At 46.4% G+C, this 16,366-nt stretch overlaps 1 protein-coding gene across 1 annotated transcript; it reads right to left on the reverse strand.

The window, feature by feature from the left end:
• Nucleotides 1-1,109: 1,109 nt before the first annotated feature.
• LOC131737079 (uncharacterized) lies at nucleotides 1,110-13,133 on the reverse strand. Its single transcript, XM_059023535.1, has 4 exons — nucleotides 13,035-13,133; nucleotides 11,972-12,120; nucleotides 11,359-11,485; nucleotides 1,110-3,189 (listed from the first exon to the last, which is right to left on the reverse strand). The coding sequence occupies exons 1-4, from the start codon at nucleotides 13,131-13,133 to the stop codon at nucleotides 1,120-1,122; spliced, it is 2,445 nt and encodes an 814-aa protein (XP_058879518.1). The 3' UTR covers nucleotides 1,110-1,119.
• Nucleotides 13,134-16,366: the final 3,233 nt, after the last annotated feature.

A 16,366-nucleotide genomic window follows, 5' to 3' on the forward strand; every position in this document is an offset into this window, starting at 1 on the left:
GGAGCTGCGCCTCAGCGTCTATGCTCGTAATGACACCTGTCTTAAAGGTGGAACAGTCAACACCATGCTATCAACCACTCTATACGTCCGCATCCTGAGGCGTCGTAGAGTGTAAAACAGATGCTCCAAACAGTGGAGCAGAGGAATCCAGTACATTTAACCTGTAAAACCTCATGAAAGTATGCGGCGTAGCCCAACTGGCTGCCGCGCAAATATCAGACACCGGCACCCCTCGAAAGAGGGCCCAGGATGTCGCCATACCCCTGGTAGAATGCGCCTTCAACTGCCCTGGTGGTGGAAGGCCTGCAGATTCATACGCTAATTTAATAGCATCCACTATCCAGTGGGAAAGGCGCTGTTTAGACAGCGGCTGACCCAAAGATCTAGAACCATGGCATATGAACAACTGTTCTGTCTGCCTCACAGTCTTTGTACGGTCCATATAACACCTCAATGCCCTCACGGGGCAGAGCATGTGTAACCGCTCTTCCTCTGGGGAAGAAAAAGGAGGAGGATGGAACGCCATCAACTCGACTGACTGGTTCATGTGGAACGGGGATATAACCTTTGGTAAAAAGGCCGGATTAGGGCGCATGGAGACCTTAGAACCGTCTCCTGCAAAACGAGTACAAGAAGGATGCACTGAAAGTGCATGTAACTCGCTCACGCGTTTTGCTGATACCACAGCCAGCAAAAAAGCTGTCTTAATAGATATGAGCTTCATATCCACGCTGTGGAGAGGCTCAAACGGTGCCTTGGTAAGGGCTTCTAGCACCACATCAAGGCTCCACGACGGTAAACTGGTCGTTCTTGGAGGCCGCAAGCGTCTTGCACCTTTCAGAAACTGAGATGCCAAAAAATGGCAACCAGGTGATAACCCGTCAATGCGTACATGACAAACCGAAATGGCGGCTAAATACACTTTAAGTGTAGAAGGAGATTTCCCTTCATCCAGCAGTTTCTGTAGAAACTGCAATATTACTGCCATAGGACAGGAGACTGGGTCGTGGCTCTCAGCCAGACACCAACTCTGAAACAGCTGCCACTTATACGCATACTGCGACCTAGTAGAAGGCGCTCTCGCACTCTGGATGGTCGATATAACTGCAGTCGAAAGCCCTAAGGCTGACAGGCGCTCCCGCTCAGGGGCCAAGCCCACAACTGCATGAGTTTGGGGTTCGGATGCCAAAGCTGTCCTTGAGCTTGGGACAACAAGTCCGCTCGCAAAGGGAGTTCCCTCGGGCGACCGTGCAGTAACTGCACTAGACTTGGGAACCATATTCTCCGAGGCCACCGAGGAGCGATCAGAATCACTGTCGCTCGCTCTACCCTGACCTTCTCCAAGAAGGCGGGGAGCATCGGAATCGGTGGAAAGGCATACAGGAGCCCTGGCGGCCATTCGTGAGCCAGTGCATCCACCCCCAGGGGGCTGTCGAGGTCCTTCACCGAGAACCATAGAGGACAGTGCGTGGTCTCTCGCGAAGCGAAGAGATCGACCTGCGCTGTGCCGAACCATTCCCAGATGCGCTCCACCACTTGAGGGTGGAGACGCCATTCGCCCGCAAGAGGACCTCCTCTGGACAGGAGATCCGCTGCGTAATTGACTCTGCCCGGCAGATGAACTGCACGCAGAGAGGCTAAACGCGGTTGAGCCCAGAGCAACAGCCGCGTTACCATCTGGTGAAGACTGGGGGACCGCAATCCGCCCTGGCGATTGATATACGCCACTACTGTGGTGTTGTCTGACCGCACTAACACGTGCTTGTCTAGAAGCACTGGCAAGAAGTGCCGGAGGGCGAGGTCCACCGCTCTGAGCTCCAGAGCGTTGATGTGGGCTGACCTCCAGGGTCCTGACCACACTCCACGGGTCCCTGTCCCGTTCCAGACTGCTCCCCAACCGTGGTTGGAAGCGTCGGTCGTGATGACCTGCCTTCTGAAAATGGGACCCAAGCGTACGCCTTGGCGGAGGTTTGACGGAACTCTCCACCAGCGTAGCGCTTCCCAGCAGGCTCGGGATACCCTTAGCCTGCGGTGTTTGTCTCTCCGCGGATGCAACGCGAAGGCATTGAACCAGGCCTGCAGAGGTCTCTGGTGTAGTAAGCCCAAAGGAAGGGCTTGTGAGGCGGCAGCCATCAACCCCAGCATGCGCTGACACAGCTCCATGCTGACTGTTTGTCTCAACCTGAATAGGGAAAGACACCGCTCTATTGAGGCAACTCTTTGTGTCGACAGGGTCGCTTCCATGGACACTGAGTCCAGATGCAGACCCAAGAACTCGGTCTGTTGGCTCGGCACTAGGCGGCTCTTTTCTGAATTGATCTTCAGACCTAGCCGCCGAAGATGGTCTGTAACCATCACTGTGTGCTGTGCCACCTGCTCCTTTGACTGCGCGCAGACGAGCCAGTCATCCAGATAATTCAGCAGTCGGACACCTTGAGCCCGCAAGGGAGCTAGAATGGCATCCATACATTTCGAAAAGGTTCGAGGAGCTAGTGACAGGCCGAACGGAAGGACACAAAACTCGTATACCCTGCTCTGGAATGCGAAACGCAGATACTTCCTGTGACCCGGGCAGATGGGAACGTGAAAGTACGCATCTGTCAGGTCCACGGTGGTGAACCAGTCGCCGTGTCGGACTGACTGGATGATGTGCCTGTGCGTAAGCATCCTGAACGATAACACCCGCAGGTATTTGTTCAGTACTCGCAGATCTAAAATAGGACGGAGCCCGCCGTCCTTCTTGGGCACCAGGAAGTATTTGGAATAGAACCCCTGGTCGATCAGAGCAGGGTCTACTTGTTGAATGGCACGCTTGCTGAGCAATGCTTGTATTTCCACATTCAGAGCTGAGGACTGAACCGAGTCCTTCACTGCAGTTACGACCACCCCCCGAAAGGGGGGAGGTTTTAACTGGAACTGAAGGGTGTACCCGGTGGATATAGTTTTGTGCACCCAGATGTCGTTGGTGCATTGTTGCCAGAACTGGAGCTGGGAGACAGTGTAGGGGAGGGTTAACAGCTGCCTGGTGTTCTCAGGGCTGTTTGGGCTGGGCTCGTTCGCGAGGGGCCTGGCCAGAGCCCCGAGGGCGTGGCTTGGCACCACCTCTAGGGCGCCACCCTCCGCGCTGCGGTCTTGAAAAAGGAGGTTGACCGCGCGCTGCTGTGCTTGAGGGAGAGGTCTTAGTCCCCCCTGGCCGTGGCTGGTGCTGTGGTGGTGCCCTGCGCCACTGATGTTCCTGAGGCCGCTTCGGCTGGAACGACGGTTTTGGCCACATTTTCGCCATCTGCTGTGACGCCTCCCGCGCCTTGGCGGAGCGTTGCAGCATCTCCTCCACCGCTGGACCAAATGTGTGTCCCGGTGTAATTGGGGCATCCAGCAACGGGGCCTTATCAGGTTCCTGCACTCTCGCCTGCGAGAGCCAGAGCTGCCTTCTGGCCACCACCAGAGACGCGATGCTCCTGCCCTGAGCCCGCGCGTTGAGCTGGGCCAGCTTCACCAGCAGTTGACTGACGGTCCCCAACTCGCTTCTGAGGGCCGCCGAAGGGCACTCAGGCAGGTCTTTAATTAATGCCGCTTGGTAGACCGTCAGCAAGCTGGCCACATTAGAGAGCTTGACCGCCTCTGTGGCCGCAGCGTACCCCTTCTTGAGGTGTACCTCAGTGGTCCTGCACTGCTTATTGGGGCATGCAGGATCTTTCGTCAGCCCCGATAGTGTTGGCGTCTTCACCAACGCGGCGAACGCAGCGTCCACAGGTGGGAAGGACGCCAACCCAGCCTCACTTGCCCCTTGCATGTTAAAGGCCGAGGCCTTGCGAGAAGTCGCCGGGGCAGAGGCCGGAGCCCCCCAGGTGGACTGTACCTCCTTAATAAAGTCCGGGAATGCCGGAAGCATCCTGGACTGACTGGACTGGGCTGAAGGCGACTCAAACAAGGAGCGCCGAGGCGGCTCCGCCATCGGCCACTCGACGCCCAAGTGGCGGGTTGCTCTGTCCACCACAGACCACGTAGGGTCATTGGTGTCCAGCACGTGGAGCTCGTCCTCAGAGTGCTGGGAGGCTACCTCAGCCTCTGTACTGTCCCCCTCTAGGATGTCAGATGCGTCTCTAGACAGCGCATCGATATCCCACTCCCCTTGAGACTGCACTGGAGGAGCGACGACCGGTGCAGGTTGTGGAGGGGCCACTGGCTGACTAGCAATGGGCCCAGTCGGTTGTCCTGGGACTGGAGGCACCACATTTGCTAAGGACATGAGGATGGACTGCTGCCCCATCATAACCTCCATGAATTGGGACATTTTGGAGGTTAGCTCTGCCACCCCCGACCTGTCTCTGTATCGCCTGTCCCGACGAGGGGAACGAGAGCGTGCTCTCCGTCGAGGCGATCTGGAGTGCGACCTAGACTCCCGACGGGGGCGTACCCTACGAGGGGAGGGGCTGCGCTCCCGAGCGCGTCTGGTGGGGGACCTCTGACCAGCCGTTAGCTGGGAGGACGGGCTCCTGGAGAGCTGCAGCCGCCCTGGCGGCGTCGCCGTAGATGACGGCGGGGCAGAAATGGTGTGGGACGATCCAGTGGAAGGAGAGCGCCCACCCACTGCTTTCTTCGCCCTTTGGCGGAGGGTGCGTGTCTGGAAACCAGCACAAAGATGGCAAAAAGCCCTATCCGCCAACGCGGATGCGGCGTGCTCTGGCCCCAGACACGCCACACAGTCCTCATGGGGATCGCTCGCTGGCAATTTTGCCTGGCAGGTGACGCAACGGTGGAACCCGGACATGGTTGCCGAAGCGTGGACGTGCCCTGGTCGTAAAGGCGTCGATGCGCCAAGCGTCGAGCGCCGAAGCGTCGAGCGTTGAGGTGCGTGCACCGAGCGTCAAGGCGTCGAAGCGCCGAGCGTCGAGGTGCGTGCACCGAGCGAGCGCCGAAGTGCGTGCACCGAGCGTCGAGGTGCGTGCACCGAGCGTCAAGGCGTCGAAGCGCCGAGCGTCGAGGTGCGTGCACCGAGCGTCGAGCGTCGAGGTGCGTGCGTCGAGCGTCGAGCGTCGAGGTGCGTGCACCGAGCGTCAAGGCGTCGATGCGCCGAAGCGTCGAGCGTCGAGGTGCGTGCACCGAGCGTCGAGCGTCGAGGTGCGTGCACCGAGCGTCGAGCGTCGAGGTGCGTGCACCGAGCGTCGAGGTGCGTGCACCGAGCGTCGAGGCGCCGACGCGCCGAGCGTCGAGCGTCGAGGTGCGTGCACCGAGCGTCGAGCGCCGAAGCGTCGAGCGTCGAGGTGCGTGCACCGAGCGTCGATGCGCCGAAGTCCCCAAGAGCAGACGCGCTAGCACCAAGCGCTGATGCGCTGCACAAAGCGCCGAAGCGCTGCACCAAGTGGCAAAGTGCCGACACCAAGCGCCTAAGCGCAGCACGCCGGAGCGTGAGTACCGAGCGTAGAACGCTAGCACAGACGCCTAAGCGTCAGCTGACCCGCAGAGCGGAGACGCTATGTGCTGGTACAGTGTCTTATGCTGTGCACTACTTACCTGCTGGTGCTGGGGATAGAGGCTTAGTGGTCGTCTTCCTCTGTGTAGTGAATGGGATTTTTTTTTTTTTTTTCGCTGCAGCAGTACTGCTGGTGGTGATTATGTGACTGGGACACAGTATATGTGGGCACAGTACAACTACCACGCGGTTTTTTTTTGTTTTTTTTTACCGCAGGCAGTACGTGGGAGACAGCAGAGCAGGCTCCACACACACACGGTCTAGCCAAGGGAAGACCGGGGCTGCAGACACGCGCGCGGCCAAGGCCAACGCAACGTGCGTCACAAATATATACAATACACACAGAAAAATATATATTTTAATACAACCCAAAACACAACACAATAATCAAAATTAATTAATAAAGGAAAGACGGGAGACCACGAGAAACGCGATGCAAGCAAAGCGTGAAGGAAATATATAAAATATATAAAAATATACACAATATATAAAATCCTTAAATAATAATAATAACGACTCCGAAGAGTGTAACTGAAATAAACTCGGAGAAGGGGCAAAAACCAGCTTCTCAAGCTTTAAGCTTTTTGAGTACAGTCAGCTACAGGCTCTAATACCTACCGCTACCAATGCTGAAGACAAAAGAGGAAGTGAGTCTCTGCGCGCTGCGTATAGTAAGCTCCCAAGGGGGCGGGCTTACGTGGCAGCTCGCGCAGAGGCCTATCGGCAGCTTTGCTATAAAAGCTCAGCCAATCGCTACTGCCTGACGGCAATATCCCATACCTTGATGGTTATTTTCGACTTGAAAGGGAACTATTATTACTGCTTATGAAGCAATGGACTTTGATTGACTTTATGCCAGTACTGCATCACATCACTAGAGGTAAGCACTGCAACTGTCTGCAAGACACATACTGGAATCCATTAATCACATTGAAGATTAATCATTTTATAAAGGCATTATCATTGTGGAATAATTAAGAATGGAAACACTGCAATCAATAAAATAATTAAAATTGTAGCATGTTACAGTCATTTGTTCTTATCATCTTCTAGCTGTTTAGAGCTGAAAATACTTGATAAAATGCAGTGCACTGTACATTGCTGCAGTACATCAGATGTGCTGATGAAAAAAGAGCACAGACAAAAATAAGGCACAAAAGTACCAATGATTTTACTGCACAAACTATTTCTTACAATTTTGTTTAGCAAAAACTTTCTTATAATTCAAGTTTTTGTTTTACCCGTTTTCAGCATTCTATCTTTTAAAAAAACAAACAATTAAACACATATCTCCCAAGCATACTGTTGAAGAAAAATCTGGCTTTGAAGGCTAATTTGTGGCTGATTGAGTTTATCAGATTGTTTCATGCGCTCGGATTAGCAGTGGTCTTGGACTATCCAATGTTACTTGATAACTGATAAATACTGGGCACACAAACTTCAAGCATCTATGTCTAATAACTGTAATCCATACTAACACTGGTTACTTCTAGAACTATCCATACATTTTTATTATCTAAATTGTAGAATTAACTGAATACTCCTGTAATCAAGCTACTTCATCATGACAAAAGTCTAATTTCAGATACCCTATAGTAGCACTAGTCTTGGACTACCAAACATACGACTGGTTTCATAGACCCTGATTAATACGAATACTGAATTGTCTTACCTAAAATAACATTAGGTAGTTCAAGATTAGTGCTAATTTAGGTCTGTGAAACCAGCCACTAAATTAACATTAGATAGTCCAAGATGTGTGCTATATAATATGTACCTATATTACAGACCTGGGGTCAATTACCAGTACGATTACAATTACAGCAGCATTGTTGAAAATACAATTAAAGTGTTCTGTTCAGTTACAATTAATTATGATTATGCATCAATATTTGCAATTAGAATTAGTTATACTAAAAAAAAGTAACAAATAACCACACAAATATGCTTACTCTTATTTATTTCAAAACCCAAGAAACAATCTCAGATTTAAATACAGAAACAGGGTATAACTTGTATTTGTAAAAAAACAATTATATATATATATATATATATATAAGTACAAACTATTCCTGGAAAGTCTAGACGGCAGCAGGAGATTGAACGCTTAGTTAGAGAAAGGAGACAGCTGAGGAACCAATGGAGAAGAGCAGAACAAAGTCAGAAGGAGGGACTCAATCTCTTACAAAGGGTCATAAAAGATAAGCTTGCAACATTGCGCAGAGCTGAGCGCCTACGGAAACGCTACAAAAAGAAGGAGCGTGCGAGAGCTAACTTTTATAAAGACCCATTCAAATTTGTAAAGAAGTTATTCACCAGTGAGAAGAATGGCACACTAAAAGCATCTAAGGTTGAGCTGGAGAGATATTTGGAGGAAACACATACAGATTCAAAAAGGCAGGAGCCTATGTCAATTCCGTCAGACATCCCACCTATCAATCCACCAAAATACCAAATGGAGGACTGTGCACCTAAGTGGAAAGAAATAGAGCAAGCTGTGAAAAAAGCAAGGGCTTCATCATCTCCAGGGCCTAATGGAGTTCCGTACAGAGTGTACAAGAGTGCTTCAGGAGTTCTACGAATTCTGTGGAAATTGATGAAAGTGGCATGGGAAAAACAGGTTGTACCAAGAGCATGGCGCCGAGCAGGTGGAGTCTTTATACCTAAAGAAAAAGATTCTACAAGCATCAGTCAGTTTCGTCCCATTTCCCTGTTAAACGTAGAAGGCAAGATTTTCTTCAGCATTATTGCTCAGAGATTGTCAGCTTACCTATTAAAGAACTGCTTCATTGACACTTCAATACAAAAAGCGGGCATTCCAGGTTTCCCAGGTTGCTTAGAACACATCAATGTGATCTGGCAACAAATTCAATCAGCTAAAAAGGAGAGGAAGGAGCTCCATGTGACATTCCTGGATTTGGCTAATGCATATGGTTCAGTGCCACATGAACTACTTTGGGCAGCATTTGATTTTTTCAGTGTACCGATGACAATAACAAATTTAGTGAAAGCCTATTTTGGAGATTTGCAATTCAGTTTTTGAACTTCAGAATTCAGCACTACATGGCAATGCCTAGAGGTTGGAATAATGGCAGGATGCACCATTTCTCCACTGGCTTTTACCATGGCAATGGAAGTAATCATTAGGGCATCAAAATGGGTAGTAGGAGGAGAGCGCTTGGCTTCTGGAATGCGACTACCACCAATTCGAGCATACATGGATGACATGACAACCATGACTACAACAGTAGCCTGCACTAATCGATTATTGGGCAAATTAACCAATAACATTGAATGGGCACGAATGCAATTCAAGCCCACTAAATCAAGGAGCATCTCTATAATTAAAGGCAAAGTAGTAGATAAAACATTCTTCATTAATGGTGAGGCAATACCAACAGTGTCTGAGAAGCCAGTGAAGAGTCTTGGGAGATGGTACGACGGGGATCTAAAGGACACAGTTCGTGTGGGAGAAGTTAGACAACAAGCAGTGGAAGGGTTGAAGAGCATAGACAGCTGCGCTCTACCAGGTAAACTAAAACTCTGGTGCTTTCAGTTTGGTCTACTGCCGAGGTTGCTGTGGCCACTGACTGTGTACGAGGTTTCTTTGACAACAGTAGAGAAGCTGGAAGCGTTAATCAGTTCATACATCAGGAAATGGTTGGGAGTTCCACGCTGCCTCAGCAGAGTGGGACTTTATGGTAAAGGAATACTGCAGCTACCAGTCTCTGCTCTAACCGAGGAGTTTAAGTGCGCCAAGGTCAGATTGGAAATGACATTAGTAGAGTCACGCGATAAATGCGTAAGGGAGGCAGCACCTGTGTTGAAAACTGGAAGAAAGTGGGCGGCAAAGAAAGCTGTGGAAGATGCAAAGGCTGCCCTTCGAATTGGTGATATCATGGGGCAAGTTCAGCATGGAAGAGGGGGTCTTGGTTTCAGTTCAACTCCTCCTACATGGCACAAGGCGGCCCCAGCTCAAAGAAGGAAGCTGGTAGTCAACGAGGTGCAAAAGCAGGAGGAGAGGATGAGGTGTATAAAGGCCATTTCCCAGGCCAAACAGGGAGAATGGGTGAGATGGGAGAGTGTGGAACAACGCAAGATTGGCTGGCAAGACCTATGGTCAATGGAACAGAGCAGGATCAGTTTCCTCATCAGGTCAACATATGATGTTCTCCCATCACCACAGAACCTAAACCTCTGGGTAGGAGAGGATCCCTCATGTCCTTTGTGTTCATCACCTGCAACATTAAGGCACATTTTGACAGGATGTAAGGTGGCTCTTAGCCAAGGACGGTTTACTTGGCGCCATGAACAGGTGCTGCGATGTTTGGCCTTAGCATTGGAAGACAAGCGTAACATTTCTTAGCAGATTCATTTCTTAGCAGATGCCCTTATCCAGGGCGACTTACAATTGTTACAAGATATCACATTATACATTATTTCACATTATACAGATATCACATTATTTTTACATACAATTACCCATTTATACAGTTGGGTTTTTACTGGAGCAATCTAGGTAAAGTACCTTGCTCAAGGGTACAACAGCAGTGTCCTCCACTGGGGATTGAACCCACAACCCTCCGGTCAAGAGTCCAGAGCCCCTACCACTACTCCACACTGCTGCCGCTGCTGCCGCTGTCTGCTAAGAAATAAATAATAATAATAGTAACATGACCAATAAGTTGCCACCTGTTCCATCAAAACATTACACACAAAAGACAACATTCCTCCGCCCAGGAGAGCAACCACCAAGAAAAGGTGTTAAAACCAATCCTCGCCCAGGACAACTGGAAGCTGCTAGAGACTGGAATATGCTGGCAGATGTTGGTCAACGGCTTATTTTTCCACCTGAGATTGCCACCACTAACCTTCGGCCAGATATTGTCTTGTGGTCTCGATCAGCACGCCTTGTTCACCTGGTAGAGTTAACAGTGCCATGGGAGGATGCTGTAGATGAGGCGTATGAGAGGAAGAAACTGCGGTATGCTCAACTAGCCACTGAAGCGGAACAGCGAGGATGGAGAGTTCGCGTTTACCCAGTGGAAGTGGGTTGTCGAGGATTTGTGGCACACTCTACAACCCGGTTTCTCAGAGACGTCGGATTCAGTGGCCAAGAGTTGCGTCGCACAGTGAAGAACTTATCTGAAGCAGCAGAGAGGAGCAGCAACTGGCTGTGGTTGAGACGGAAAGATTCTGGCTGGGGACAGGTAAGTAAGCTGGGCTGAGTTGAGTGGGGGACGGAGGGGGGTGATGCTGGGACGCCAGAATCACCGTCGAGCCCTCTTGAGGTGTCGTGGGCTAGTCGACGAAACACTGAGGATGGAAGGTGCCCACTTGAAAACCCCAGAGATGTACCCTACTTAGCTCAATCCAGACGGTTGTCATGCTGATGCGCTGGGGAGGCCGCACTTTGGTTGATCCCCGGAGCCAGCATCGCAGCCGTTGTGTGTGCTGATGCGCCAGGGAGGCAAAATAAGCTGATCCCTGGAGCCAGCATTACACTTCAGCCATTAACACCAGACAGAAGGATATCTACATCATCACATGGAAGGAAACGTAAATGGATGGAGACGCATATGGATCACATTAGTTTACTGTAAAGCTACGTCTTAGTTGGTGCTTATCTTGGCGAGAGCCGAGTTCAAATCAGCATGAAGTTTTAACATCTACTCTCGTGTAATGGAAATCATTATATATATATATAAACAATTTAACTGTCCATCTTAGGAACATAAGCTCTTCAAAATCTAGCCTCTGAGAGAGCACATCTCTCAGGCCTGAATACCTTCCCAGAAATTGAAAAAAAGGCACTCAACTGGGGCAGATGAAGCCAGTGTTTCAAGATATTTGGTGGCTAGATGGGCAAGTTGGGGAAGGGTTACTTGGTGTTGCTGCCAGAAGGCCAGTGGGTCTGCATCCTTCTGGATACTGGTCTGGCTAAAGTACCTTTCGACTTGAGACACGGTGGCTATGGGAAGTTGAGGCCTGTGGGACGCCAAAGCCATGAACCTGAACAACCATAAATGCATTTTTAGAGGTAAACACTCTTCTGTTGTTGCTTGTTATGTTGGAGCCAAAGCTGTGAGTTTGTTGGTAAGCACCTATTTGATCTCATTTGATTCTTCTATGATGCACCAATCAAGTTTTCATTATATGTCTAGTGCAGCTGCTAATGTGAAGGCTTCTTCATTCTCATACGTTGCAATACAGTTGTTGATGGGGGATTGTAGTGCTGAAACCATTTTGGACTTGTATTTGTTTGATAATTCACCCAACCCCGCTCTAAATCCACTTATGCAGGGCAGGATGCAACTAACTGTGACCTGAGAGTCTCCTTCAATCTGATCTGTTGGAAGCTCAAATGGGCTAAGGATCTCAACAAACTCTTTGATGCGGTTGATTTCCTATTTGGAGAGCTTACCGGGAATGTGAGCTTTTCCATGGTTGTGCATTTCACCTTAAGGATGGACCAGCATCTTCACTTGGCTGTTCCACCTCGTGGCATTTGCATCCTGCAGCTTGTTCTTTCCCTCAAAGAGCTCTGTTGCCAAGTTTGAGTGATGCACGTGACTGACGAGTTTACTGGCCTTGCTGATGATGGTTGACATCTGTCCTGCATGCTTAAGTCCATCCCTTACAACCAACTGGAGAGTGTGAGCAAAGCAGGTACAGTGATGAGGCAGGTACTCAGGATTGTGGCTTGTATCCACAATACCGATGGGCTTACTGTCACTCTCCAACCCATTATATTGCTCTAGGCCAGGAAGAGTAACAAAAGCCTTCAGCATATTGGCTGCATTATCAGTTACAATGGTCACAACTTTGCCAAGACCAAATGTCCACAGTCAGACAGAGGCCCAGAATGTTTGCTAGATCAGAAGTGATAGTGGCCTGGAGGCTGGCGGTCTTGCCAGGCACACATTTATAGCTGAGGTGTTTACGGGTTGGGAGGGTGTAGGAGGGCTGCACTAACTTCAGCAGAGCTTTGAAGGCTGGATCTTCCACACGTGACAGAGGTTGAAGGGACTGGGAAAGAAAACTAACCATAGCTGGCTGGTCATTTTTGCTGTTTCAGTTTGAACAGGTTGCTTCAATTCTTTGTGGATATCTGGATGGTGTCTCTTAAAAATATAGTCATAAAGAAATTTATCACAAATCAGTAAATCAATTTTTATTTTCTATAGTGCCATATGGTGAGCAGCATCTCACAGTTACATAATAATGATAAAGGACACAGCATATCAGTTTCATTCATTATGACACAGTTCCTAGGAATCACAGGGAGTTAGCAATTTACATGAAAGTCCACTTCAGGTTTTTGATTAAAGAAAATTGACATGTAGTTTGGAGAACAAATATTGCATAAGTGGTAGCTGACAACATATTACAGGAAAGCAAGAGAGAACAGATGTGCCTTCAGTTTAGTCTTGAATACAGTTAATGGCAAACCACATGTAACAAGACACAATACATTCTAACTACTAAGAAAAAAACAGAAAAACTCTCTCCTATGTAGTTAATGATGCAAGGAAAAATAGTTACTTTAAATGTAGCTCACCTTCATGTGTGTGAAGAAGTTGGAGGTAGTTCTGCAGGACCCAGAGACCTCCTTACTGCAGTGCTTGCACTTCATATTGAAGTTACCAAGGGCAGTCATTTGGCCCTGGGGGCACTCATGTGATGGCATGATAACTCACATAAGACACAGCATGGAACTGCAAATGAAACTTGGAAAGGTGTCTCTTTATATAGAGCTCATAATTAACAGTTCACACATGTTTGAATTCAAGTGTAATGAATTTAGATTGTTGGTCACTAATCAAGGTATAGTTATTCTTTGTTTGCTAAATCCAATTATATTTGTTAAACCTGCTTTTAGTATCAAGCTAACAATGCTGTCATTTATCAGTGGATCACACATGTTTATCTAATTATAAAATTCTGAAAAAGTAACCATGGTGAAGAAGGCATAATTGAACTGTAATTGTTCGATTATATGAATTACATGGTGTAGATTACAATTACAGAGGTGTGTCAAGGTTTATCTACAATTACAATTATTGATTATTATTATTAATCATAATTAATTACAATTGCAATTGAACCCAGGTCTGCTACATTGTCTTAAAGGTGTATGTTGTTGTTTTTTTAATTATGTATGTTTACGTAATTGTATTATTTCTGTTGAGAAAATAGATCCCACTTTTTGGACCCTTTGTTGTCATCACTAAATACAGTACAATAATAACATACACTGGAGAATGATTTTAGGATCCCCCACTTAGATTACTGAAGTAAACCCCTGTAAATGTGATTTTGTTTGTTGCTAGTTCTTTGAGATTTTTTTTTCTCCTTATAATTAACGTCTTCTATAAGAAATGTTGAACACATTATTTGGACTCTGGACACTTTAGGCAGTTATAATTTATTTGCAATAGCACTGTCATTTATGTGGATAGACTATTTCAGAGCTGCATAAATGAAAAACTGTAACTTGCACCACCTGTAAAATACCCTAAATTCTTCAAAAACTTGATTCAAGGTCTACTATTTGTTTTAATTTTATAACTTTCTTTAAAACTCCTAAAAAAACTGCCATAGGAAGTAACAATAATTAATATCTGTGAATAATGCTGCTCAGCACCACAGACAAAACAACCAACTCAAAACAATAAGTTTCTATGGCAATATTCTGGGGATATTCAGATTTAAGAAAATGTATTTTCTGAAAAAGTAAAAAAGTGAAATTGTTTTTATCGTATCACTTTTTGACACATATATTAAGGGTGTGTGTGGTATTTCCACCATGACATCCTTAAATACATATCCTAGTGGAGGCTTATCTGGTCCACAGCAGGAATAAATAAAGACAAACAGGTTGTAGTTCAAAGCAGTTAAACCACTATTTTTTATTGAACTGGAATAGCAGGAAGAAGGATAAAGCTCAGCTAGGCAACACCAACAGCACACCCACAATACAACACTCCCCTCCTAGCGTCCAGTCCCAAGCAGTCCAAACTGACCTGCTGTTATAATATTTTATTATTAAGTCACCCACACCAGCAACTGCAGCACATTTGGATTTATCTGCTGACTGGTTGAATACAGTGAAACTCATTGCTCTGAAAACTGTTTTTTTTTTTTTTTAAAAGAAAGAAAAACAACAATAACATCAGTTAGGGTTGTGTAGAGAGCCAATTACTCGTACTGATTTTACTCAGATGATGTAACGAGGGGCTAGAACCGGAAATCCCATTAAAATGCATCTCTGGCCCTGATTTACACTCAGAAAATGACCATACAGTGTTTTAATGTTTTGAAGTTCTAATGTGTCACTACTGGGTTGGGCAGCAGTGTGAAGTAGTGGTTAGTGCTCGGGACTCTTGACCGGAGGGCCGTGGGTTCAATCCCAGGTGGGGACACTGCTGCTGTACCCTTGAGCAAGGTACTTTACCTAGATTGCTACAGTAAAAACCCAAGTGTATAAATGGGTAATTGTATGTAAAGATAATGTGATAGCTTGTACCAATTGTAAGTCGCCTTGGATAAAGGTGTCTGCTAAGAAATAAATAATAATATAATCTTTAGAGCCCTATATCTACACAAAAATACCCCCATGAAAAACACCTCCTTAAAAACGATTATATTTTTGAATTCTAAAGATTATTAAATTACCATATTCATTACGAACATTAGTTTGTACTCGTTGTTCAGCACGGCCCTAAGATCAATATAGCTAACATAAAAATACTTAGTAGGGAGTAGTTAAAGATTCTTAATCTATGGGTCAGATTTATCATGGTCTTTATATCATGTATTGGTAACGTGCATATCTTAAACACAAAGTTAAAAACACATTCAGGTGGGTTGGATCCTTTGGCTCTTCATGTTAATATGATATATTCATATATTATTATTATTATTTATTTATTTTTTTTACAATACATCAGTTGCAAGAGTTGTCGTGGTACTACTGGCCTTTTTGATCAGTACAATTTGAGGTTTTTGTGCAATGTATTTTTGGCTTTTCTTCTCAGCAGCTGACCAAATATAGCAGGGGGAAGATCCAAGCTAAGGAAAATCACAGCAAATGAAACAATGTCAATCCTACCTGACGCTTTCCGATTGTTAACTGAACAGATTCATAAACTAAAAGTGGTGAAACCGTTTTGTATAATTAACAGGTTTCATAGTGTTCCAATTAAGAACCCCTGTCAAATATGTTCTTTAAAAGGTGAGTGTTTAATTACGGCATTTAGTTAGCCCCTGAAAAATAAGCATCAAGACTTGGTCAGCTGTAGTATACGAAAGGTTTGTTTAAATCTGAAGCAGCAGATATATATTTGCTGGAGGGCAGTTGCTTAAAATGACATTAATGTTGAAACTGCTTTCTGTACATATTATAGAATATACAAACGCTTTTATGAAACTTACAAAATGATTTACATTATCAATAGCATAATGCATTTTTACAAAGTGCCTGCAAATTATAATTGGATACATTTCAAGCACTGCAGCAGGGCAGTCCATTTTATTGAGGTTAGATAAGAAAACATCTCTTGCATGAGTTCAGATTCCTTCTTAGCCATTTGAGTTTATGAGAATAGAAAGCTGTTGATATCCTCCAACAATAGATTTTTAGTTTTACATGTGACCAGTACAAATATCTTGGATTTTCTATCCATCAGATGCATAATGATCTGCTTGGATTCTCAATTACTCCATTGAAAATAATATTTTGGAATGGTCATCTAATCCCTGCTGTGACCTGACGGCTTGGTGGGGAAGTCCCCAGACCAGGAAGTTGACTCGGACACAAGACTGGTTGATGTCCGGCAGTGCAGTTTTTATTATTCAAACAAAAGCAAAACACTTTTACACAAAACCACT

The sequence above is a fragment of the Acipenser ruthenus genome, chromosome 1 (genome assembly GCF_902713425.1).
Source record: "Acipenser ruthenus chromosome 1, fAciRut3.2 maternal haplotype, whole genome shotgun sequence".
In the NCBI taxonomy this organism is placed as follows: domain Eukaryota; kingdom Metazoa; phylum Chordata; class Actinopteri; order Acipenseriformes; family Acipenseridae; genus Acipenser; species Acipenser ruthenus.

Coding starts and splice junctions, on each gene's coding strand:
- LOC131737079 (XM_059023535.1), bottom strand. CDS start 13,133: ATGACTGCCCTTGGTAACTTCAATATGAAGTGCAAGCACTGCAGTAAG. Junction 11,486..11,971: donor CAGGATGCAAATGCCACGAG/GTGGAACAGCCA, acceptor ATGGTTGTTCAG/GTTCATGGCTTTGGCGTCCC. Junction 3,190..11,358: donor CCTTCTGGCAGCAACACCAA/GTAACCCTTCCC, acceptor AGCCACGGCCAG/GGGGGACTAAGACCTCTCCC.